This window comes from Pleurodeles waltl, chromosome 6 (genome assembly GCF_031143425.1).
Source record: "Pleurodeles waltl isolate 20211129_DDA chromosome 6, aPleWal1.hap1.20221129, whole genome shotgun sequence".
NCBI classification, from domain to species: Eukaryota; Metazoa; Chordata; class Amphibia; order Caudata; family Salamandridae; genus Pleurodeles; species Pleurodeles waltl.
The window spans coordinates 152,090,952-152,117,059 of NC_090445.1; the positions used below are offsets into that span (position 1 = coordinate 152,090,952).

The 26,108-nt window shown below is 43.3% G+C and overlaps 1 protein-coding gene across 2 annotated transcripts in view; it reads right to left on the minus strand.

The window, feature by feature from the left end:
* Positions 1-26,108, minus strand: part of ZNF385C (zinc finger protein 385C) — a 598,456-nt gene that overhangs the window by 17,745 nt on the left and 554,603 nt on the right. For both annotated transcript variants that reach the window (XM_069237673.1, XM_069237674.1), the window contains exon 4: positions 8,971-9,133. In XM_069237673.1, coding sequence (XP_069093774.1) covers positions 8,971-9,133 — 163 coding nt within the window. The remainder of the gene's footprint in view (positions 1-8,970; positions 9,134-26,108) is intronic.

The window sequence follows — 26,108 nt, forward strand, 5'->3', positions numbered from 1 at the left end:
CCGGACGGCACCACTGCACCCGAGCCACCTAGCCTGAGCTGAAGTGGACCAACAGTGCCAGCGTGGACCCAAGCCCTGCAGAGACAAAGCCCATCTTGTGCCTGCCCACTGTGGCCTTCCCAACTGTGTCTGCAGCCTGTTTATGCAGAACACCCACAGCCGCGAGTAAGTACCGCACCGGACCGGACCGGACGCCAAAAAGACACCACTGCACCCGGTCCCCACAGCCCGAGGAGGAGTGCATCAAAGGTGTCCCCATTTGCCCGATGACCTCAAGGGTTGAGTCCCCCTGTGGCTACACCCTGACTGACTTTCAGTCCCAGCTTGCAGCAACTTTGTGACCAGACCATTCCTCATTGAAGTGTATGGGACACCCAATGCCATATCTCTGCACCCGGACGCCCCATAACCCCTGTCCCCCCAGGACCCAAGATGAACTGTTGGTGTGGCCTTGGGCCGTGCCCCATACTGACCTCAACAACAGTCCTGTAAGTAATTTCTACGTGCCTGTATGGGGTGTCTGTTTCTTTCTCAAAGGATAACATTAAGGTACCGGTCGTTGAAAAGCACCTCTGCACCCAGTCACTCCAGTGCCTCCTGCAGTGACCTGTTGGTGCCGCCTTGGATCTTGCCCCATACTTACTTTAACTCCAGAATATTTGTCCTGTAAGTCGCTGCCAAGTTCCTATATGCAGTACGTGTTTTCCCTCCACGGGAAAACATTACCCCCCAAAAAATTGCACTGTCATCTTTTGAAAACTGTAAAAATTAATAACTCAAAAAGTACTAACCCGATTCCAATGAGCTTGGTAGCAAAATTTATATAAAAGTACGAACAGTTTTTATAAATTGGTGTTTGGTTTCTTTATTGAGTCTGTGTCTCACATGCTGCCTATGTATGTGCAATACATGCTTAGCACGACCCTCTGATATGCCTAAGTGCTCATCCACACTACCATAAAAGAGAGCATTTGGGGTGTCATTTGTGCCTCTGTAATTTCTTTGGGGTTTGCTTGGACTCTTTACACAGTGTGCCTCTTTTTGGCCCACTATATAAAGAGCCAGCTTCCTACACTGGGCAGCTTCAGGAAAGGACTCTTGTATCATGCTGCATCCCCGTAGCTTTAACAAGAGGTCAACCTTATGGCCTTTGGAGTCCACTTCTTTGACCTGGGTACAACAGGGGGAGCAGGGCTCTTCTCGGGTTTCAGACAGCAGGTACAGACATCTCCTTATATTCCACAGTTCTAGGAGTGTCCTGAAGAGGATTCCTGGAGATGCCAGTAAGTGGGAATGACCCCTAGGCATGCTCTAGCCAATGGGGTAAATGTTGCCTGGGCTAACCGTACCTACTTTGGGCATTTCCAAGATGGCCAAAGTTTTCGATCACACTAAAATTGAGCTCTGAGAGCTGGGGCATGTACCTCTTAGTGTCCCCCCACATCTAACACTAAAATTGATTTTGAGGCTATCCCTGTACCTCATGAAGCTCAAATGCATAATTCTGGTTTAACAAAGCAGTGTTCATCAGCAACCAGACAGTGGATACACAACACTCGTTTTGGCATCCAGATCTCACCCTTTAAAGTGCACCCCAAGTGTGATATTTACAATTACAGGAGACCGGTCAAGCAGGCTTTGACAGTACCAGGATCTGACATTATCATGTCAAGAAGAGGCCCATTGTGATTGGGGCCACTCTGGCTGGGGAGCAAAGAAGGGTGCAGGGCTGGGTGTTAGCTCATCAGCTTTTGACGGGGTAAGCCTCTTTGAAGTTAATCAAGTTCTTTAACTTGTAGGTCATCCTGTCAGGAGCACAATAACACCTCCCCACACTAAAGGCTTTTTGTCTCTGCCGGGGAACAAGTTCACACCTCATTCATATCTATTCAAATGTTAATTACTGGCTGGTAGAAGTGGGAGAACAAAATGAAGATTTAGCCTCCATCGACTTCTGGCAGGGAAAAGCTAACTTTCTAAAAGTCCCTTTTCCTTAACAGCTATACAAGATTTGAGGTTATCATTAAACTAGAAGAAGAAGAACTATTAAAAAGAATCAGACAGTTATTTTTGTAGCTGCTTTCAAATCAAACTTTGCATTATTAGATGTAATAATGTAATTCAGTGTTTTCCTATAGAGTAGCCAGCCTTAGTACCATGAAAATAGCTGTTGAACCTTTTTTACTGTAAGGACATGTGCAAACAACGTTTTTAACTTTAACTTTTTTAAGTACTATGCACGTTGCCTAATGGACAATAGGGCCTACTTAGGGCTGACTGAATATTTAAAGTAAGGCTCAGGTTTGAAGAAAGGGTTTATTTTGACAGGTCTAATTTGCAGTTTAAAACTCCACAGCAAGACTATAAAGGTAGGCCTGGAAGGGGCGTGAGTCCCCTCTGAGACTCTCCAGTTCATCGCTTGACCCGAGCATTCAGGGACTAGCAGGATAAATGGGAACTCCGAGACTTCTGGCGTTGCACTAACCCCAGCGCTACAGATTATTCCTTCTTCTCCCCACTTTATGAACTACATGTATGTTTAGACACATTCCTGTCTTCCGCTGAAACTCATCCCCTAATAAGAGAGGTGGAATATCTTCTCCACACCATCTCAGATCATAATCCAGTCTTACTCCACCTAAACTGGCCTTCCAAGATTCCCACCTGGAGATCAACGCCTGAATCCTTGGAAGACCAGCTGTTCTGTGAGGTCATTGGGGAGAAGATTGGGACACACTTTACTGATAATAATGGGTCGGCTTCCTCTCGAAAGGTGGAGTGGGATGCATTTAAAATAGTAATTTGAGGCTACTGTTTAGCTGAATTGATGGGGGTTCGATTCACACTGCTCAGAGAAATTACAACTGCAGAGTCATTACTCAGGGCAGCAGAATTAGAGCACCCAGGGCAACCAGAAATCCAACAGAAGTTGACAGACACTAAAAAACAAGTGGCAGTGCTCACTGAGTGCCTCCGCTCTTTCAACTATAGAACTTACATGGAGCAATCCCATGCTGAATGCGACCGGACTGGTCGACTGCTAGCATGGTTGGCTAACCCAGCTAGGAGAGGAACAACAATAGTGGAACTAAATTCCCCCTACGGGAGATACTCTCTATATACCGACTGATATCAATACCTGTTTCACATCATACTACTGTGCTCTCTACACAAGCAAAGCTCTGCTTGACAATGCAACCCAGACTGGGTTCCTGATGGCGGCTGCTCTCTCACGCATTACACCAAAGGAAGCGGAAGGCTTGGGAATGGCTATTACCCTCCTGGAGGGTATTTGGGTGATCAAGGGACTAGCTAGGGGTAAAAACCCAGGATCTGATGGACTGCCAGAAGAGTCCTACTCTACTTATGCCCCAAAATTGACACCTAAATTAGTGAAGCTCCATAATACTGCGAGAGACACCAGAGGTCTACCGTGGACTGCCCGGGAGGTGCTGGTAGTACCTTTGGTTAAACCTGGGAATTACGTTACGGCTTATCAGCCACTTTCTATGCTAAATGTTGATTTTAAAACCCTGAGCGAAATATAGGCCACTCGGTTACTTCCACTTATGACCAAGCTCATACATGCAGATCAGGCAGGTTTCATCCCAGGATGCAATACTGCAATTAATTTGAGGCACCTGCTGACACTCTTGGATGCCACACCTTTTAACAGACAGAGGGTAACAGTCCTAGCCATAGATATCGAGAAGGCCTTTGATTGCCTGAGGTGGGACTACTTATACAACATCATGGCACATATGGGGATAGGCTCTGATTTTGTGAACTGGGCGCACATACTGTACACTGATCCCACCACTCCAGTATGCACAGAGCACACCATCTTTGATAGTTATGATATTGGACAGGGCACTCGACAGGGGTGTCCCCTTTCACGTTTGCTCTTTGCCACCGTAATGGAACCCCTGTTAATGTTGGCCCATTCAGGCTCCCACAATAGTGGCATCCAGCTAGGAGGGACCACGCAACGAACATTGTTATACGCAGGCAATCTCCTACTGTTTCTTGAGGATGAGGAGAGACAGCTTCCTGGTGCCAGAGATCTACTGGAGACCTTTGGTGCCCTATCAGGGTGAAGGTGAACTGGCAAAAAAATAGACTATTCACTACTGGGAAGAATGCAGTGCCTGCAGATCTTGCAGGTGACCTCCAATGGGAACCTTGATGTCTCTCCTACTTAGGAGTGAAAGTTTATCATACTCATTCAAACATCTTTGATGGAAATTTTAGACCAGAGGTCCAAAATCTGAAATCCCACATTGACTTCTGAAAAACACTCCTGGTATCAGTGGTAGGCCACACTGCCATCCTCAAGATGTTAGTCTTGCTCTGCTTTTTGTATCTCTTTGGGACACTCCCACTCTGGATCCCCAGATCCTTTTTCTGTGAGCTTAATACTATAATAACAGCCTTCATCTGGGGCATGGAGCACAGGCGGGTGGGGGGACTGGCAGTCCAGGATTTTGAATCGTACTTTTTAGCAGCCCAGTTACAATGGTTCACGCAGCAGATAGCCAGTAGACAGTCACCGGCTGGAGTTGTGGCCAGCCTTTGTCACACGCTAAGAGACTTTGGTTAAAACACTCCTCAAAATTAGCTGAGCGAACGCTATGGACTCACGGAAGTGCATGACCATTCAAAAATGCTGATATTAGTGCTTGCAGAAGACACATGCAATGGTTCCTTATTCCCCGGATTTGCAGCTTAAAATGCTGGCATTGCTCCCACATGGGGGTAACTGGGTGGGGTTACAGGTCTGGACGGTGGAAGGGGTTAACACGATGGGAGATCTGATCTGAGATTTGAAGATTTCCAGGAGGCTTTTGACCTGCTCATGGTCACTTCCTATTACACGGTACGGTAGTGGCTGCCATCCATAAACATTGGAGAATGGGAGCTTAGATCCCAAGGATAACCTTTGTTGTCATTATGTGGTGTTACACACACGCACTTCTAAAGCTATTACATGCTTATAATCACTTGATTCAAGCCAATACCTTACATCCTCTAGAAACATTTCAAACCTACTGGGAAACAGATTTAGAGACTCTGATTTGGCAACAGGCTTGAAAGACCATTTCAGAGCGTATCCCCAATGTGTCCAGGAATGCATGATTCAAACTAATCAGCTTTTACATTTTACATAGAGCCTACCTCTCCTCAGATAAAATTAACAGACATTTTGGTGCAACAGACGCCTCTTGCCCCAGATATAAATAATTGGGTGCCAACATTTTCCATATGCTCTGAGCATGCACACATCTAGCAACAAACTGGTCAGGAGTTAAAAGAGAATTAGCATCATTAATAGGAAGGGAGGTTCTTACAATGCCAGCCCATTGCTTACTACACTGGTCCCCCCATGCCTCCAAAACTAAAGAAACAAGTAAATTCCATGACTTGTGTCTGATCCTGGCCAAACACAAACTTACATTGGAAGGACCCTAAAGGCCTGAGCCTACTAGCATGGTGCAGAGAACTGGAAAGGTGGGCAGACTGCAAAAACTACTGCTGGAGGCATGGAGGGGGGTGGGAAAGATGGAACCGCCCCAGGCATGGGGAATAAATGTCGAGAGCCTGAAGAATCCTGAGAACTCTTCACAAGAGGCATCGCCTTCGGCCTCTCCTGTCTGGGAAGGCACTCCCTCTAATGTAGGACACGGATCAACATTGAGACTCATGTTGCCCTCGGGATGTCTCTGTTCTGGCTTCTCTACCAACATATCCTGGAGAGTACCATGAATGACCTTAGTGTTACTGAGGACCTTGATACTGCACAACATCTTTACAGTTAGCTGAAACAAACTATTTGACACTCAGAGTGGAAGGCAAAAGAGGACGATATAGTACACAGAAGACTGCAGCGCTTAACTTTCTCACTACAGTTCAATGTTGACATCAATACAGAGCTGTAATAAAAAAAAAACTGACAATACTCAACCAATAAGATGTATTACAGCTAACATTATAACAGTGGGTGACCGAGGGAGATCAGGAACAGGCATAAACCGCTACATAAATAAAGGGAAGGGTACCTATTGAGCTACTTCTCTTCTGAACTGTCTTTCCCTGAAAGTTTCATCACTGTATTATAAGGAAACAGTCATTGTAATATATGTTTATTCACTAACATGGTGGAGTTCAGGAAGGGCAAACAGGAATCTGTTTGCTATCACACGTTTTAAATCAATTACCTTACTTAAAATGTAATTGTTTAAAATATATGTTTGAATATAAGCTGTGTAATGGTTTATTTTCACAGTAAAGATTCTGCATGTATTCTACGTAGCTGATCTGTTACCAAATTTCTCTTTCATTGGGGGAATGTTACTACTTGGGGAAAGGAGGAAGTGGTAATGGTGATAGTTCACTGCATCAGTAACTGTGAATGGCATTTTTAAATATCTGCAGATTTTGCACAGCTTTCTTTCTTCAGTCGCCTTTATATTTCAAAGTATTTTGATCTATTTTGATTCAGTCTACACACCTGTTAAAATATCATAACTGGTAGTCTCTACTAAATTGGCCCTTGTGAGGCTGACAGCACCAGAGATTCAAGGCATACACTAAGACAGGCAGAGGTGCACAAAGCTACATACACAAACTGGAAGCCAGGCACGACAAAAACTAGAAAGCTAAAGTAGATCTGTGATCAATTTTAAGAGATCAGTGATATGTATGTGTAACATTTAAAACACTAACAGGCGGTTTCTGTTTTTATTCTTCGAAAGAAGGAAAAAGATTGTAATAGGACATGTTTAGAAGTGGACAGGTAATGCAATTTCTTGTCTACTCTTCTGTAAAAAAAAAAGGGGGGGATTCACAGAGGAGGATGGAAGGCTCACTGGCATTTAGCGAGGAACAGAGGGAACTTTGTCTTTGAAAAACTCCAGTCTACACTGTTAGACACACTAGGGCCTGATTTAGATTTCGGTGGATGGGTTACTCCGTCATAATGGTAAGGGATAGTGCATCCGTGGAAATATAAATCCCATTGAAACCTATGGGATTTATATTTCAGCACATGGGCTATCAGTAACCATTGTGAAGGAGTAACCTGTCGGCCGAAATCTAAATCAGGCCCTAAGTCAGTTTTCTAGGTCTCAAAATCAAATCTTTTTCTTTAGAATCCTCTCATTTTGAAGACTATCAAGCCATCTTCAGATTCTGCACATCAGTAGTTTGCTGCAATCAAGGTATAATCATCTCGGAATGCTGGAGACAGCTGAATGTTAACAGAGAAATCCTGCTAACCTTAGCAACAATCACTGACATGGAGTTCCCATCTCAACTCTTGCCTAAATTCCCTACTGTCCCGGTGAAAAGAAACACACCAATGAACCTCTTTTAAAACATGTCACTGAGCATCAATGCCCCCTAGCTGGAGTACCTACTTCAAGAGTAACATCACCTTAGAACAGGGATGCCCCTGGGTGATTTGCGGGCAGATGTGGCTTTGCAGTGGGAAACATTCTCTGATCAACCAACTGTAACTGCTCTTGTCTTTACCTGAGGGGACCTCAATATCATGAGGGAAGTGTGCTATCTGTGCTACATGACCACTGGCTTGACATGTTTAACCTCGACGGATACCTGACACCAAAGACAGATATAGAAGGTGTACCAGGAGGTAGGACATGCAGATATTTATTTTATATTTGCAGACGTTTCCCTTTAATATAACTTCTTATATCATTATCTGACAAGATAATACTGAAGAAGCTTACTAAACTATGTTAAAATAACATTTTGGGAATAGATGATCTTGAGCAGCAAAGTGAATCCTATAGCTTTCTAATGTATATTATGCATTTGCAAAAGTCTTACCCATTAAAATACAAGTACTGACCTTTAATGAAAAAATACCCAGAAGATGATGCATTTCACTTCATATTGGATGTCACCTTGAAACCATAAATGGACCTTTTCCATTTAGGAGACCTTCACACCTATGGACTGAAAACCTCCATCATCTTCATTGCATTACTCCATCCTCTGCTTACAGATATCCCTTCACCCATCTTTTGCCTACAGCCCTTCATCATTGACTGCATATTTATTTCAGCATCCTTTGTTTTCAGACCTCCATCAGTGGCTTTGACAGCAAATATTTCTACCTCTGCCTATCACTACAGATTTCATCCTCCCACGTCAGTACAGACCTCCGGGCTCTCACTTTCTGAAGCCACATCTCCATTACCAAACTTGCTAAATACTAATTTCCCACCTTCCACTCTCCCGCTCCTTCCACATTCTTCCTAACATTTAATGCTGATCTTACTATTCTAACCTTTTGAATACAGCCTTCTCTCTACTTGCCTTTCTCAAGAGACCACTCTCACCTATTCACTACAGATAACCCTCTGCATACTTTTTCTGTGATGATATTCCCTAATTAAACATTTCTGCTGCAGATCCTGCTTCTTCATCCAAATAAACGCCTGCGTCACTCCCACCACACACCCTTTTTGTCTCTGCAGATCTTCTCACTCAGCTTTCAGCTCCACATCTCTTGCATCACTCTTTTATTCTGCAGACCTCCATTACTGCTTTTGGATCCAGATCCTTCTGATTCCATCTTTGACTACAGAACTCCCTTTTCTCAGTTTTTGATTGCAGAACTCTCATTTAATGTTTAAGATACAGGGGTTTCCTACAAACCTTCTGAATGCCGGCCTCTCTCCGCTTATCACGTATTGTTGCTGTTTCAGAGCACCTTAAATCTCAGGTGTTACTATTACCAACACAAATACCACTTACATAATCAACAGAGAAAGCCTGCTAGATTCAAACCTGTGACCATCCGACCACACAAATATCTGCAAAGGACACTTTTACCAAGCAGTCATCTTTCAGGCTGCATGGATGTTGACCAGTGTCCTCTACATATCAGGCCAGATTACTGTGTCGATCTGTGGCTCCAGCATTACTACTTGCAAGAGGCCTCACCTGCACAACTGGAATCTTCACTCCTGCTCACGTCCAGGATAGCAGGAAAGTTGTTTGTTTTCTCGCGGATGACAGCTGCCATTTTCTGCTTGTTTTTTGAGGCTTCAATAGCTTTCAGTTTCCGTGCATGCTTGTGGCCCTTGTAATGAGCTTCAGCCTGGTTCTAAGAAAGACAGGAAAAACAAGATAATTGTATTCATAAATTGGAAACTTTTTTTAGGTGCAGTCTCTATGTTTTGCATTAATCCTGTTCCTTCTTCAGTCTATCTTGAGGATCTTTCAGTGGCAATAATAATAATGAAATAAAGGCAAACTATTGATAATGCAACACAACATTTTAGCAAACAGAAGATTTATAACAAGGAACGTCAATGTATTAAATCATCAAAATAAGAATGAAAAAACTCCCCTTCGGACTCAAAGTAGTTCCTACTTAATGCAAAGTAAAGGGAGTTTTCCTACAGACCCGCGGGACTTCCATGGGGAGCACATTTGCTTTTAGTCTGGCATGCCTCTATGTCCATGACTTTGAGGCGAAGGTGGTATTTTCTGAGCAGAACACCTTTCAAAATAAGATCAGGATATGGAAACGTTACATAGATGATGTTTTTATTAAGTGGCATGAAAGCAATATGGAGGGCAGTGATTTTGTGTCATGGATAACTAGCATATTAGTATCATGATCTAATGGTGCACGAATTGCCCTTAGCATTAAATCTCAAAATTCCCTTAGTGGTGATTTAGTTTCGAACCATATATAATCACCCTCATACCTATCTATCACTCTATATTATATGTCTATTTAGTTATCTTGTAACACATTTTTGCAAAATTACCAAGTCCTTCATTTCTGCTATTTGCTATACAAGCAAGGCTAAGTCTGTAATACATACCGACTACATCCCCATATTATATGCGCAATTATTCACCTGAGTCTGTCATTAACTCTAAAGCCATCCAACCACTGTAAGGCATTTAGAGGATTTTGCAAATGTTACATTTACAATGTTACAATCAGTGCACCATTAGATCATGATACTAATATCAGAGGTAGTTTTAGTATATTTGGGTTCTCCTCATTCCTTGGTAATGAAAGGGTATTTGTACCTAGAAATTATAAATTAGAAATTATAAATGTAACTAAATAGAGGAATACACAATTGTTGCAAAATTTTGTACGATATGTTATAACAAGCAAGTATATAGAAAATAAATAAATGCATTAGAAACAGTTAAGTAGTCACTAATACATGAGACTACATCACCCATAATCCATTAGGAAACGTGAAATAGTTAAGATTATGAAATTGAAATAAAAATTAATTTAATAGTGTCTTCTTGATGGAAACAAGAGAGATTAAACCAATCAGTATGGTAGAATCGGAATATAAAGCACGGTTGGTGTCATTAATGAGGTTTCTCTTATGTACATAAACACTGAGAAGGGCACAACAGGAAATGCCTGTGAGCAAGGTCGGAATGACCAAAACACATCGGGCGGTTTTGTAATTGCTGCGGACGGAACAGAGCTCAGCATTAAAGTACAAAGATTATTCAACAACTTTGGAGTGCGGTTTCTTCTTTCGCAAATCGAAGGAAACATATATATATATATAATCACAAACACACACACACACCTATATGTAAATATACATTCTGTTCTACAATTTGCAAGAACTACATATATACAAATCATAACTTTCTTGGCATAACGAGACCGGCAACAGGGAGGCAGGTGGGACTGTGATGAATCCACAGGTAGATACTGTATCCACCAGAAAAAGCGTTACCAAAGGTAAGTAACTTGTTCTTCTGATGGATGGACACCTACCTGTGGATTCCTCACCTTTTTAATAGAATCCCAAAGCAGTCCCGCACTCGGAGGTGGGTGTCTGTCTGACTGTATCAAGAAATCCTGCAGCACTGAATGGGCAAAATGCTGTCCATCCTCACTTCGCAGTAATGCTTCGTGAAAGTGTTGAGGGATGCCGAAGTTGCTGCTTTGTAAATAACCACAACAGGTACACCTCTAGCCAAAGCAGAAGTAGTAGACTTAGGTCTGGTAGAATGCGCTCTAATGCCCTCAGGAGGATCCTTCTTTGCCAGTGAATAACATATTTTAATGCAAAGAATGACCCACCTTGATAGTGTTCTTTTCTGGACAGCTTTGTCCTTCATCTTGCCCACGTAGCCAATTAAAAGCTGATCATCTGTCCTGAAGTCTCTCGTCCTGTCCACATAGAAGATCTCTCTGAATCCAGACAGTGCAGCAATTCCTTCGCCTTAGAGGGATGGGGAAGAGGGTAAAACGATGGAAGGGTGATGGACTGCCCTAAATGGAATGGAGTCACCACCTTTGGTAGGAAAGCCTCCCTGGTTCTCAAAATCCCCTTGTTAGCATGGAAAGTGGTAAACGGGGGGTTTACACCCAGAGCTTGCAGCTCACTAACATGCCTAGCCGACCTGATCGTTATAAGAAAAACAGTTTTAAATGTAAGGAGTCTCAACGAGCAACTATGTAACCGCTTAGTCAAACCCTTAAGAAACCACAATTGCCCAAGGGCTATTAATATCACTTGGGTCCAGTCTGGCGAATCTTCCTCACAACCTGAGGAATCAAGGGTATGGGGGGGAAACACGTAAAGCAGCCGGTTGCCCCAGCTCAACTGAAACGCGTCTCTCAATGTTCCCTTCATCATATACTGTAGGCTGCAGAACAACGAACAGTGCGTGTTCTCATGAGTGGCGAACAGGTCTATCTGAGGCATCCCCCACAACTGGAAGGCGTGAAGAACCACCTCCCGATGGAGACGCCACTCATGATCGTCTGAAAAGCGCCTGCTGAGACTGTCCGCATGTACGCTGAGAACTCTGGCCAAATGGTTTGCTACTATGCAAATATGATGGTTCTGAGCCCAGGACCAGAGTCGTAGAGCATCTCTGCAGAGAAGATACAACATTACCCCTCCCTGTTTGTTGATGTACCACATTGCGGTAGTGTTGCCGATCAAGACTTGAACTGACTGATTGCAAATGGAAGGGAAGAGGGCCTTGAGAGCCAGACGGATCACCCGCAACTCCAACAGACTGATGTAAAACATCTGTTCCACTGGAAACCAAATACTTTTGATCTCCAGATCCCCCAGAAGTGCTCCCCACCCTAGAGTGGAAGTATCAGTTATGACTGAGGTCACCAGAAGTGGAAGACAAAACGACCTCCCCTGCAGTAGGTTGCAATCTACACTCCACCATCGAAGATCTACTGCAGTGTCTCTAGAGACTGTTATGGACTCCTTGACATCTCCTTTGTGTTGAAACCACTGCCTGCGGAGGCACCACTGGACAGCCCTCATGTGCCAACGTGCATGAGTGACCAACAGAATACAGGAAGTGAACAGACTGAGCAGGCATAGGACCTTTAGAACCAGAACAACTGCTCATCCTGAAACATTGGAATTATGGCCTGAATGTCCCGAATCCTCTGGGGAGGAGGAAATGCATGATTCAATGTTGTTTGCAGTACTACCCCTATGAACAGGAGGCGCTTAGAGGGCTCCAGGCGAGATCTGGGCACATTTAACAAAAAGCCTAGGCTGAACTACAACTTGGTTGTCACCTGCAAATGCTGCAGCACTAACTCTGGAGTCTTGGGTTTGAGCAGCCAATCGTCCAGGTAAGGGAATACTGCTATTTCCCTCCTTCTGAGATGCGCTGCAGCCACTGCCATCCCCTTCGTGAAGACTCAAGGTGTGTAAATAAGACCAAATGGAAGGACTGCAAACTGGTAATGCGGCGAGCGTACCATGAACCGGAGATACTTCCTGTGTGACTGGAGGATGGTAATGTTAAAATACGCATCCTGCAAGTCTATATAAACTATCCAGTCTTCTTTGTCAAGTGGCAGATGCACCTGTGCCAGGGTCAGCATTTTGAATTTTTCTTGTTTGAGGAACAAATTAAGAATCCTCCGGTCTCGGATCTGCCGTAAATGACCACCCTTTTTGGGGATCAGAAAATACCTTGAATAACAACCCTGACCCCTTTCCAGCACTGGAACCAACTCCACTGTGCCCTTTAAGAGCAGGTTTTGAACCTCCTGCTGAAGCAGCAACAGATGTTCTTCCAAACAAAATGTTTGCTGGGGAAGGAAGGAAGGAGGAAACTCCAGAAAGGGAAGGGCATACCTATTTCCTACAATGCCCAAAACCCAACTGTCCAATGTTATGGCCTCCCACTCGTTAAGTAAATGAACTAACCCTCCCCCTATGGGTAACACATGTCCTTGAAGGATAGAAGAACTAGGGCTGCTTCCGTGAAATGTTAGCAGAGGAGGATGTAGTGGATGAGAAGGAAGGTTGATGGAGTGCACTACGTTGCTTAGCTCTCCCACGACCTCTGTAGGTTCTATAGAAGGGGTTGGTAGACAATTGTTGTTGAGAGTGCTGCCTCCCACGAAAGGAGGAGCCCTTAAACCCCCTAAACCTACGCAAGTGTCTGTAGGTTGTGGAGAGTGTCTGAAGGCCTAGTGGTGGCCTTGCTCTCCTTAATCCTCTCTAAGGCCGAATCTGCCTTGGCTCCAAACAACCTGGATCCATCTATCAGGTAGGTTCTCATCATCCTAATGAGACTACTGGATTCGGGCGACAGAATCACTTGTACTGTGGGGGACCGAGTCTGAACCCACACCAGGTGACACCTGTTGGCCTAATCCCGGTTTTGTTCTGGCTAACTAGCAGTGCCTCATCTCTACCCAAAGGCAGGGATGAATATGCAACTGGGTGCATGACACAAATGAATCCTCAGGGAAATCGTGGTCACTCAGATCTCATCCGTTTCTCTCAGTTACATTAGTCTCACTGATGCAAGGACAATCGGAGGCAGAGTATAGTTCGATAAGGTTTATTGAAGTAACTGTATCTTAGATAATGAAGCATGTATTGCAATAGCTAAGAGGATGAACCACAACAAGATTAACATTGTGACAAGGAGTGTGAAACATAAAAATAACGCTACCATATTGTCACTAAGATCGTTAGGAGTAGTTCCTACCTAGGCTAGGTTAGAGCACAGCATGTTAAGCTCGAAGTCTGCCCTTCAGGTTCCCTCTGGGAAGACATCATCCCTCATACATGAGCATGAGGCCTGTCGTCTACATAAACACCTGTAGCGAAGCACTCAGCAATCAGCATACAGTCGTGGTCATCTGGCTGGAATCTCCCTCTAACGTACATGGGTCAAAGTAGTGTTTTAATAATAAAACAGCTGATGTTCCAAGAAAGGATCCCCAAGTAAGAGTGTGTATGTTTCTTTGAACATTGGAGACAAAGCGTCCCACTTTTTGCTGGCAACCTATCTTACTGCAGCCTTGAGAAAAGCACAGAGTGAAAGAAATGTCTTGTTTAAGAATGCAGTGCTGACCTAGGAGAAGAACAGCTAGACAGAGAAAATAAAACAAGAATGCAAATGTGGCTATTGTTCAAATAATATATTGAAGCTAGAATAAAACATATCTAGGTTAAAGTGCACAACGGCAGGCCTAATTTGCTAAAATAACATGTCTAAAACTATAGCTAAAATGGCTACACAACACATCAATTGGAAGATCCATTAACAGACTGCACACCAGGAGAAAACCCTGATCCTCTCAGCCATGCATGCCTTCTATTGACAACTGAAGTACTCTTGGCTTGGGCAACTGAGTCCGCCGCATCCAGGCCTGATTGTATAACCTGCTTTGCTGCTGCCTGACTGTCCTGCAGGATTTCCATAAAATGACTCTGTACATGCTGCAGCAGTTTGGGGATGACCTCTTTGGCTGCATCCATCAGAGCATGGATGTACCTATCCAATAGGCAAGTGGCATTTACTGACTTCAACGCCATACTTTCAGATGAAAAGATCTTTTTTGCCGACTGCTCCATCCGCTTTGACTCCCCGTCAGCAGGAGTTGTGGGAAAGGAACCAGGTGCAAACTTCGAAGAGCATGAAGCTTGTACCACCAGGCTTTCAGGTGTTGGATGTTGGCTCAGGAACTGAGGATCACCTGGTGCTGCCTTATATCTCCTCCAAATGGATTTCGAAACTGCAGGAGTGGAGATCTAGAACTGGCTCTGACAACACCTCATTGAATGGCAGCAGGGGTTCTGATGCCACAGATGAAGAATGGAGGGTCTTTGTTAAAATGTTTAATTTTAATTCTGTAGTGGGCAGTGGTAAGTCCAGAAGTTCTGCTGCCTTTCTAAATATCGCATGATATGAGGTAACCTCCGGAGGGGGCATACCCCGAGGGGATAATAATTCCCATTCAGGGGACGTGTCTAGCCCACTCACCACCTCAATGCCTTCAAACACCTGGGATGGCATTGGAATCTCCCCTTCTTCGAAGCCCTGATACCGCTGGTCCTCCAAATACTGTTGCTCCTGCAAGAGCCTCAAGGCTTTCCTCCTGGATCTCAGCTTGGATTCCAGGAGCGGCATCAAAAGAGAATGCACCAGAGTCGATAAAACCTGCTGCAGCACCGGCGAAGCTGGGGTCGGTGCGGTGACCTTACTTCTGGCAGGGGTAGAAAAACTAGATGCTGGACAAGATCTATCTGACGTCGGAATCGGCACCAGTGGTGCTGTCATCTCCTCCGATAGTGATTTTGTCTTTCTCTGTGCCGACCAAGTATACAGGGCAGTTGGCAGGAAAGGAGCCGGCCTATACGGTGCCTAGAAACATCCCAGGGAGAAGGACAATGGACCTGTGGGGCCCAAGGCGCACCAGAGGGGGCCATAGCTTTATTAAAAAAGCTTAACATAGCATTTAAGAGGTTTGTAGTGTCCGTCCCTGGGGACGGAAAGGACGGGTATTCGTGCTCCTGCTGCAGAGGCTGAACCTGTCCAATAGTCTTCTCTCCAATTTCCTGATCTGGTGAAGTCACAGGAGAGAATTGCGCCATAGGACTCCTGGGTGAAGCTGAGATCTCTACCAAGAAGGCACCGGCAACGCCTCAAGCAACTTCAGTTGTGGAGGAGATCAAGTGGGACTCACTTCCCAAGTTGAGCTGTGCCGGGACTCCAAAGCCAGTAAACACTGAGATGTGGTATCTCGAGAGGAACGATGCCATGAACTATGACGCCGCTTCTTGTGTGACTTCAAAGACCTGTGGGATGACGACTCTTCTTGAGGCCTCCCTGTTTCTCCTTTTTAGCTTTTGCCAGGAACAACTTTGCCTCCCTTTCTTTTAGTGTCTTAGGGTTCAAGCTCTGATATGAAGAGCATCCACTGTCATTGTGATACGAACTTAGGCACCAGAGGCAGTTTTCTTGCAGGTCAGTGACTGACATGTGACCTCCACACTCGACACGGTTTGAAGGCAGACTTCTTCGGGGGAGACATTGTCGCACAAACAAAAATGCAACAATGAAGTTCCCTCAATACAGAATAAACACACACAGAGTTAGTAAAAACGTTAGCGTCGAAGGCGCAGAAAGAAGAGAACTGACGTCAGCACACCGGTGAGGACTTCTTATGCCGCTGATGATGTTAGACGGAGCTGTTCTATTGTGACATCCTCGTCGACGTGGAGAGACAGGAAGAAATAAATTCCATCAAATGCTGGCGCGTTGGGTGCATTCAAAAGGGGAGGAATCCACAGGTAGGTGTATCCATCAGAAATAACAATAACTTTAATTCAGTTTGTTTGCTTACAGGTGAAAAAACTATCCGATGGGTAGAGGTAAGATTTGCTCTTAACTAAATGTGCAGGTGAGTACCTAGGATGGACATTAGAAGCACCTCAATGTCATTGACGAAGGCCTTCGACCCTCCTTTGAGGATCTACCTGTGGCTGAAAGATGTTAGCAGACTATAAATAGAGAGGATGTCAGAGAGACAGGCTCACATTAGCATCCTGTTCTGTGTTTAATCTTGCCCTATATGCCCACTGAATAAACTGCCTTTTTTATATAAACTGTCTGTAACCCTCATATGACCAGAAAACATATATTTTCTCCCTCCCCAAGAGGTTAAGACCACCATGTTGGTATGGTGGGGTGGACTGGCCAATGACCAAGCATGCCATGAGTAAGTAGGAGACACTTTTACGTCCAAATCTTTTTTCACTTTTTGTTTCCTAAAAGTACAGTCTTTTTATTCCAATACGGTATAGGATTAAATAAGCTGACATATTTTTTATGCCTATACATTATGATTTACACACCTACGTGGGTTATACTTTTAATTAAGAAACATATGAAAAGTGAGATTCTGAATCTGATGAAATTGCATGTTTTTATAGTGGTAGAGGCAAAACCAGAAAAAGAGCATATAAAAAGACCATTATGGTTAAAACAAAAAAATGAAAATCCTCTACATGCCCTGAAATATCTCCTCACCTACTTTCAGTGGCTAGATAGATTTACTGAGGTTGAGTACATTAGCTCACTGTTTTGACCAACGTGACAAAAATAATTCATTTTCCAGTCAATGTCCTTTTGGACGTGCATACATTCTGCAGGCAGAAACCTTAGACAGACATTGGTTCTGACCACATCAGTGTGTGTGTAATTTAATGTGGCTTGAATCAAATCGGCCCTCTGGCATAATAATTGAGACAGCATGCTAACAGGTGCCATTTGTCTATAATTTTACTAATCTTTCTATTTATTTAGGTAATACTTGTCGTGCTAATAACATATTTTCTATTTTATTGCATGCATGACTCCCCCCTAGAACCTCTCTTTAACCTGCCCTTCCCTGTACGTTTAGTGGAGCTGGGTGGCGGTCGTATATATGCTTAATAGCCCCATGGCAAGTACTAAGACTGCAGCAAAATTCTGGGGTATTGGCAAACCGCACTTTATATGCTGTTATGTGGGAGACCACATTTATAGAGGAAAACTTAAAACGATTAGTCCCAGTCGGAAGTGGACTGCTGGTTAGAAGGCCAAACTGGCGGAAGGATTCACACGACATGGGGCAACTTAAGCGCACTGAAGTCATTTGCCAGGAGGACTGCTGAAAGGCAAGGACACTTGGCAGTGCCTATCATATTTTTGCGTTAGTATTGGCAGGCTGGAGGGGCTGAAGAATTTGGCTGCAGGCCTGAATTTTTAAAAAGGAAGTGCAAGAATGGGCCAGAGGAAAGTTCAAATAACAGATTTGGTTCTGAAAGGCGGGTAGAGGTAGTTCAAAAAAAGTAGAACTGGACACAGTCAGTCACCAGTTAGGACCACCTCTTAAAGGCTGCCTGTGCTGAGATAGTATCAATCATACATTAGTACTGCATCGCAACCTGTAGTAGAAATGGGGCAGAGTCAGTCACATCACATGCACGCTCATATATCTGACTTAATCCCCCATCAGTCCTGTATCACATTATGAAAATGAAGTACACCTAAAAAACCGTATAACCCGCATATCTGTAAAATGTGCATTCACTCGAGAGGTCTCTTGGTACTATTCACAGAAAGTTGATGTTTATTATTAGCTTAATCAATGGTACTGAATTTTATAACTTAAAAAAAGTTTTAAAATGCTGGGCTGACTCACCAGGGCTCAAACCTGTGACTATGGGATCCAACACAGACCGATGAGGATGATGCATTAGTCCATGGAGCCACCATACCTGTCTTAATGTAATCATTTTGATAAACTACAAAATTTATGTAACATTTTCTTCTACATAAAACAAGATCCAGTAGTGTCCTGTTAGGCCTGGTCAATTTACTAAGTAACTGGATCTCTAGGTTGTGGCAATCTGTAGATCTGTTTATGCCCTGCTTCGTTGGCCAGTTACGATTAATGTCACCATCTTCAACCGAATGGACGCAAACTATATATGCACCTTTGTGTTATAGTTAGCCAGGGTGAGAATTCTGGCTTCGGTGGTGACACTAACCATAATGGACAAAAAACGTGAGGGCTTTCAATTCTTTGATATAACAACTGAGTTCTTTAAAGTACAATTTGTCACTGAGTATGTCCTTTGAGGGGCTCTTGTTGCCAGATTTGTCTTTCTGGCTCTGCTCGTGTCCACAGGATTGGAAACAGCACTGAGCCCTGTTGAGAGCTCCCAGAACACTGATACTAGGCAGTCTGTGGGCTATGAGCATTATGAGCCCACCCCTGATGGTGTACAACAACACTGTGAGGGAACATGTGGGTCACCGAGTATGCAAGCAGGGACAACACCAGCACCAGAACAGGTTCTAGGGGTAGGATACCGAAATGAACTGGAGTCACGTTAAAGGGCCCTCTTAAATGAATAGCAGGAAGTCAGACTAAAGAGAATGGTACCAGCTGCCGGTGACTCTGGGGTCCTTGCAATAGCAATCAATCACTTGTTGGCGCCAATCATCTATTTTCCAATAACCTGGTGAGGGGGCAACAGCTAACCAAAACTGTACAATTTCTGTGCACAACCTCCTAGTACTCTGCTAGAGAGTGCTGTCGCAGAAAACAGAGGAACCGTTCACAATGGGATTGAGGTTCAAGGCTATTGGGTAGGAAATATACTAATAAACATAAATGTACAAACGAGAGGCAACATAGTATAGTTCTTGATGTCATGAGGGACTCTCAAACGAGCAACTGGTAGATTACTTTTTGACATACCAAAACTTAACAGGCAAAGTGAGCTCTAACAAGGTGCTGCTGTGTTGTGAGATGTGCCCATCCAATTCTTTCTTTGCTTCTGATGTCAGGCGTTAGTAAAAGGCGGATATTGCACTTATTGAATGAGAAAAATGTCACACTCTAATTAAAACAATTGAGTTTGTGGACATTAATAAAAATGTGCAGAGCTCACAAGCCTTATGGGAAGACCACAAGAACTAAAGGCAGTTATGCCTTTAAAAATAAACACAAGAACGTACACAAAGTAAACTACAAATCCAATTCGAATTTTAGACAACTGTTGATGATAAAGATAGAACATCATTTGTAAGGAGATAAAAATATATTATTTTTCAGAAAATCAAAGCTGTCATAGGATTTGTTAGAGAGAACCCATCTACATATAGAGTCCAACACCTAGGAGCTAACGTTAAGATACATAAGATACAATGCCATATTAGGGAAGCAGGAAAACTGACTCCACTGCAAACAAAACAATATGCTTCATGACCGAAATAAAAACGTAATATTGGATGTAAAAATATAGATAAGCGAGATATATTCAACAAGGGTTTAAATGAAAAAGAGCATATCACATTGTTTAGCTGGGTTACAAGTATAATCTGTCCACGTTTGTTGTAAAAGATTAAAGGATTGTTAGGTGCCACATACAAGGAATCAATAGTGGAATGGTTACTACCAAGCAGTCGAGAACGGACACAGATTACCATCATCGTCATGGCAGTGCGGAATATAAAATTGTACAAACATGTTTTTTGCCAGGACCTTTTCAAAGAGCCTAACTTAGATATGGGTGGTAATAGAGCAGCTGCCTAAACGTAGTTAGCACTCATGCCCACTGCTCCGTGCCCTATCTCAGAGTTTGGAAATGTCTCTTCACTGTAAGGAAAACCACTGTGTGGACCCAGAGCTGGCGAAAATGCCATCCGAGGGACCTCCCTGTAAGTAAGGCAGCCCGGAGTACTGGTCTACATGCTGTTGTCAACTACTGTATTCATCCGAAGAAAAATGACCTCATCTCCTTCCTCGCCCAAATCCTTATTTCGTTGAAGATTTATATACCTTCTCAAATGGTCACCACTTTCCCACGCTGTTTTCTATTTCCATGGATGACAACAGTCAGACCACCGATATAATCCACTGCCTCAGACAGTACTTCCGTTTTTTTCTGGCGTCTTTCAACGTTTGCTTCTTTCAGAAGAGTTGCATGGCCATTTTCATTTATTTAGAAAGTGCAAGGTGCCTTCCTAAATTACACATGTACTATTTCTACGTAAACATGGGCAAACATTTTCGCAGGAGTAACTATCATGTTCTTCCTTCTCTTAAGGAGGATTATCTTCAGGGTTTAAAAAAGAGTGCTAGGGGTAGACTGTGTAAGGTCCCCATGGTGGAGCAGAAATGAAGGAATACGATGAATCCCTGTTGGATGCTTAGGCTTATTGGAAGAGGTTGATGCATCTCTGAAGTAGCCAAAGAGCTCGGGCCTTCCTAGTGGGTCAGCCTCCATTACTAACACAGAACATCCCTAGTTCTGAGCCATTGGTCAAGAAAGCAGAAGGTGGATTAAAAAAGGCCTTTGCTGAGTGGAAGTTATGAATGAGGTCTAAGATCCCTGCAATATACGCTTTCCGACCCCCTAGTAAACCTTTTATGATAAGGGATACATGGAAATGATAGAGAAGGTTCTCTCAGATGTTTCAGCATTTTGCTTCTGGTGAAGTAGTAGCTGCTAGTCGTTTTATATTTTGTAGGGGATGGAAGGCAACAAGTAGCCCAGTAAAACGTTTTTGATAATGTCCTTTGATGAAAATAAACCCTTGGGTCAAAGATGGATGAAGTTCTGCATAAGTCAAGAAATGAATGAATAAAAATAGAGCCGAATCATAACCATTTTCAGGCTTTCTGTCAAATATAAATAATGAGAAATATGAGTAGCAGACCAAGTATGTTTCTTTTAACGTATTTTGTGTTCAGTTTAAGGATGTTTCTCTTGTCAGTTTTCTGGTGGCAAGGGACTCAGAGACAGCGCCCGTGATTTTGCAGATTCAGAAATCATTTTTTAACTCTGTGGACAGACATATCTATTTGCATCTGGATCAAAGGACTTTAGTAACTCAAAAAATAAGTTTTGGCATGGCTTTCATCATTGGTACATGATGTTTTTTTAGTCAAGTCTGCTAGGTTCTCATTGTCACTTCCCTTGACCCAGGGATCCAATACGAAGAGAGACAATTATTACGGAACAGTGACTTTTGCTGATTAAAAAACAAAGACTTCCTGCCCTTTCCTCTTCAAGATAAGGTGTCAAGGTGGTCGTTTCTCAACAGTTTGTAGTTCCTCAACAGTTTTTTTTCCTAATGTTCACTTCAGGAAAGTAACTCTTGTGCATACGTTTCTACTAGTGTCTGCGGAGGGTTTCTTGATAATGATCGACCTTTAGTATGTTTAACTGCAAATTCCAATAGCAGAATCTCATCAGAAATTTCCTGGAATTACTGTGGGGGAGCAGCACTGAGACAACTGGGTTCTCTCATTTGCTTTTGAGGCTACACCAAGAATCTTGATCCTGTAGTGTTCTTGCTTTTTAAGCAATGGTTCAGCGTACATGCCTACCAGGAAGACCTCCAGATTCAGATCTCTTCAGGTTTTCATACTGCAAGGGGTACAATAGGGGTAATCTATAGTGCTTTCTTAGTAAAGTAGTCCCATATGTTCCTCATTTGAAACCTGGAAATGCATTAGGACATAGCTCAGGGCAGTTCTGGGGAGAGTTTTTTCTTTTAATTGGCTCAGAGCAACAAACTGAGATGCCACCTGAATTTGATGATATTGATGACAGAGGAATCAGCAGAAGAGTGGCTTCATATCTAAGGAGATATGGCAGCCACATTGTTATTTTTACTCTGGCAAGAAGTCATCTGGGTAAGGTGATATGTCATGTCCTTTGTCGCTGGTTTCTACGTTCCCTGTATGCCTCCCTCCTTCTATGTGGTAGAGAGCGTACAGTCTGCACTGAATTTCCTGAGTTCCTATTTAAATAGTTGTTGTTGTAATTATGTTTAGCAAGATATTCTAGTGAGACACTAGTTGTGGATAAACTCAGGTTTGACCTCAATCTCTGTGGATAGTGTTTCATTAAGGGATGATCAGCATGATTGTGTGTCTTGTATAGTTTACCAATTCTATAGACACGGTCAACCCCCCCGTCCCATATGTGTTTCCTGCCTTACTGCAGGATTGGTGTTACATTCAGACTGAACCTGCTCACTACTTTTCTAATACACCGAATGGAATAACTTCCATCCGTCATTTGCATTCATTTCAACATAACTTTCTGAATTAAGTAATCAATTTTCCTACAAAGCGCCAAGAGTATCCTGTACAGCAAGAAGGAGGAGCTGAAGGAGGGGGCTCCATTGCTGCCAGCGCTATAAAACGCACCCAGCACTCACTACACTGAATGCTTTATTGGACCAGGGACTATCTGTCCCATAATCCTGTGCAGCAGCAGGAGGGGGTTGAAGGAGGAGGGCCCCAACTGCCACCAAAGATATAAAGGGCCACCTAACACCTGCTGTGAGGAATTACTTATTGGAACATTGTTTACCTGTCCTCTAAACCTATGCAGTGACAGGAGGGGGTTGAAGGAGGAGGGCGCACCTAACACCTGTTGCGCAAGATGTGCCCAGACCAACGGCGGGCCCGTCTGCACCCGTCAGGCAACAATAAGAGTCAGTGCCATCCCCCTTTAGGCCTCTTGCTGGATGATCCCCTGATTTAACTTGAACCTAAGGACTATCAGCTCCATATTTTTGGAAATGGACCTTGATTTATTTCAGTACCTCAAATTGATATAAGGTGCTTTATTTCTGTGTGGAATAGGATTAGTTTATAATACATTACAATCCACTTCATGATGCTACAACATATTTATATTACTTTAGCAATTTAATGTTTGCCTGTATGGAGTGTCATCTGTGTACTTAGCAGCAGTTTGTATCGCGGGGGTAAAAAGCTTTTCTGTGGAGTTAGCTCCTAAAAATGGGCAAACGGAAGGCAGTAGAGAGCAAGCTAAGGGGTAGGAAGCTTAAGAAAACTGAGAGACAAGCTGCTGGGGACCGCATAGTAGAAGTATTCAACGACGTCATTGAGGTGGTCGATTCGATCCTAAATTCTGAACCTATCTTCAATTGCTCCAAGCAAGCTCCTAAGGTTTCCTCGGTTTTTACATAGAAGAGGAGAGATGGTAAAAGACAAACATCTGAGCATACCCCTCGGGGGAATCGCACCCTACAGTTCCACAACTTTGACAAGGTAGTGACAACCACGTTCCTATAGCCAATTCTTAAAGTGACATGACATTACCCCCTAAATACCACACTTCAGAAGCCTCATAATGAATCTCAAACTGACTCTGAAATTACTTGTCAAAATAAGTTTGCTCCCTAAATGGCTGATGAACCTTTTGACAATATACAGGTGGGTAACAGTGTGCCCACGGTGTTAGAGCAGCTGCCTCCCACTATTAAGGTTGATGGTAGAAATTATCATTTTAGTTTAATGGATTATGTATGCTCTATACTCATGGTTGCCTTTATCTTGTAATATGTCTTATGGGCTGTTTCTATCAGACCATGATGAAGGCATACTGCTTGGGCATATCCTCAGTGAAGAAAGGAATGGGAAGAGGAAGGACATGAGGAGCTAAGGTCTGGATTTTTTACCGGTAATATTAATTACTCCAATTCTTCCTTCTTTGTCCCAGCGCTTGAGGACTTCTCTCCCGCTTTTCCTGGGAGCCTTCATCAGGAATCTGATAAAGGGCTTTGAACTTCAGGAGTTGAACTTGGAGGCAGAGGAGTTTCTAGGTGGGAATATTGTTGCCATCCATGGATACAGAAAAAAGTTGGGAAAGTGGTGATCATTTGGGCGGGTATAGGTTAAGTACTCAGTGAAGTAAGTAGGGACGAGGAAGGAAGAACTGGAGAAATGAAAATTACAGGTAAGCTACATTACTGTCTATGCTCTAGGAGAAACCTCCCAGGTTTGGCCGGCATTAAACCTGTTTTTCTGAAGAAGAAAAAATACCTTTTTGTCTATCTTTCTAAAAAAACAAAAAGCTTTCAAGCACACCATGCCACCATGAAAAAGCATACCTGCCCTCACAGTTTTATTTTTTCCAAAAGATGCGGCTCCCTCTATAGACCTGAGAACCACTGCGCAGGAAAAAACTGCAAACCAGGCTATATACTTTATATTTGACAAGTTGGCCACACAGAGGTCTAGAAGGAGCTTCGCCCACTGCTTTAGTAGTATAGTGGGCCTATTCGCCAATTGCTAAACGACTCCTCAAATATTGAAATGCTCACATTGATTGCAATAAACAAATTAAGTAATGTGATCAAAAGTATTGTTATGCATAACCAGACAGATTTTAATTAGTAATGAACAGTGATGACTGCACCTGACAATGAAGCGTGGCCTCCTCCCAACCCTACACTAGAATATGTAACTACAAGGAATGACAAAGCCCTTCCCTTATAAAAGAGGCAGTCACCACAACTGAGTGAACTGGAGCTTCCAAGAAAAAGATAGGAACGTTTTCAGATGGCCAGTATTTGCCGTCCAGAGACTTTGAAAAACCTGTCTGGGACCTCCTAAAACTGCTTCAAAACATGAGACTCGGTGAAGAATGCTGACGTGGAGAGATCAGTCTGCTTCCAACTAAAAGATGCTTTTGTTCTCTGGGGGAGGGGACACCAGCATCTCTATGGACAGAGCATCATTATTGGAATCCGGGGATGCCCCACTGAGTCATTACTCGAAGCCGGGGACCCAGGCCTAAACACTGTTGAGGATTTAAATCACAAGACAATACACACAAAAAACAGAAACAAGCATCCCATCAAACACATACACAAATGATAACACATTTAATTTAATTTGCAAGCAAATAAAATTTTAAAAATACAAATTTCAATTTTAATAGGAAGGTTCTCCAAATTCAGTTGAAGCCACACATTGTCCATACTATATTCTGTTTGATGCAGCAGCACTGGGGCCCATCGGTGTGAGGGGCTCACTGCACCCTGATAATGGCAGTCTTTTAATATCCAAACAGGAGTAGGTAGGGCTGACCAGTTTCCTTGCCTACATTAGGGCCCATGCTGGCCTCACCTGGCACTGTTCAGGAAGCCAGCTAATCAGATTCAGTGATAAGGACTGATTAGTCACCTGCCACTGAAATAGTTGGCAAACCAACAGATCGTGCTAGGAAGTATCCCTTTTTATGTTTTGCCTACCAGGCAAAGGAAGCTGTCTGGTTGCAGACAACCTATTGTGTGTTTACCAAAATGTTAGAGGGAGCTTAGAACCCGCCCACTGCTTACCATTTGTTGGCTTTACTGTCAATCTCATTTGCTACCTTCTTATTAAATGGCTTGCCTTTCCCTTCTTGTGTTGATCCCACCCAGGGCATACCATCTCTACCATCATTTTGATTGGATGGCTTGCA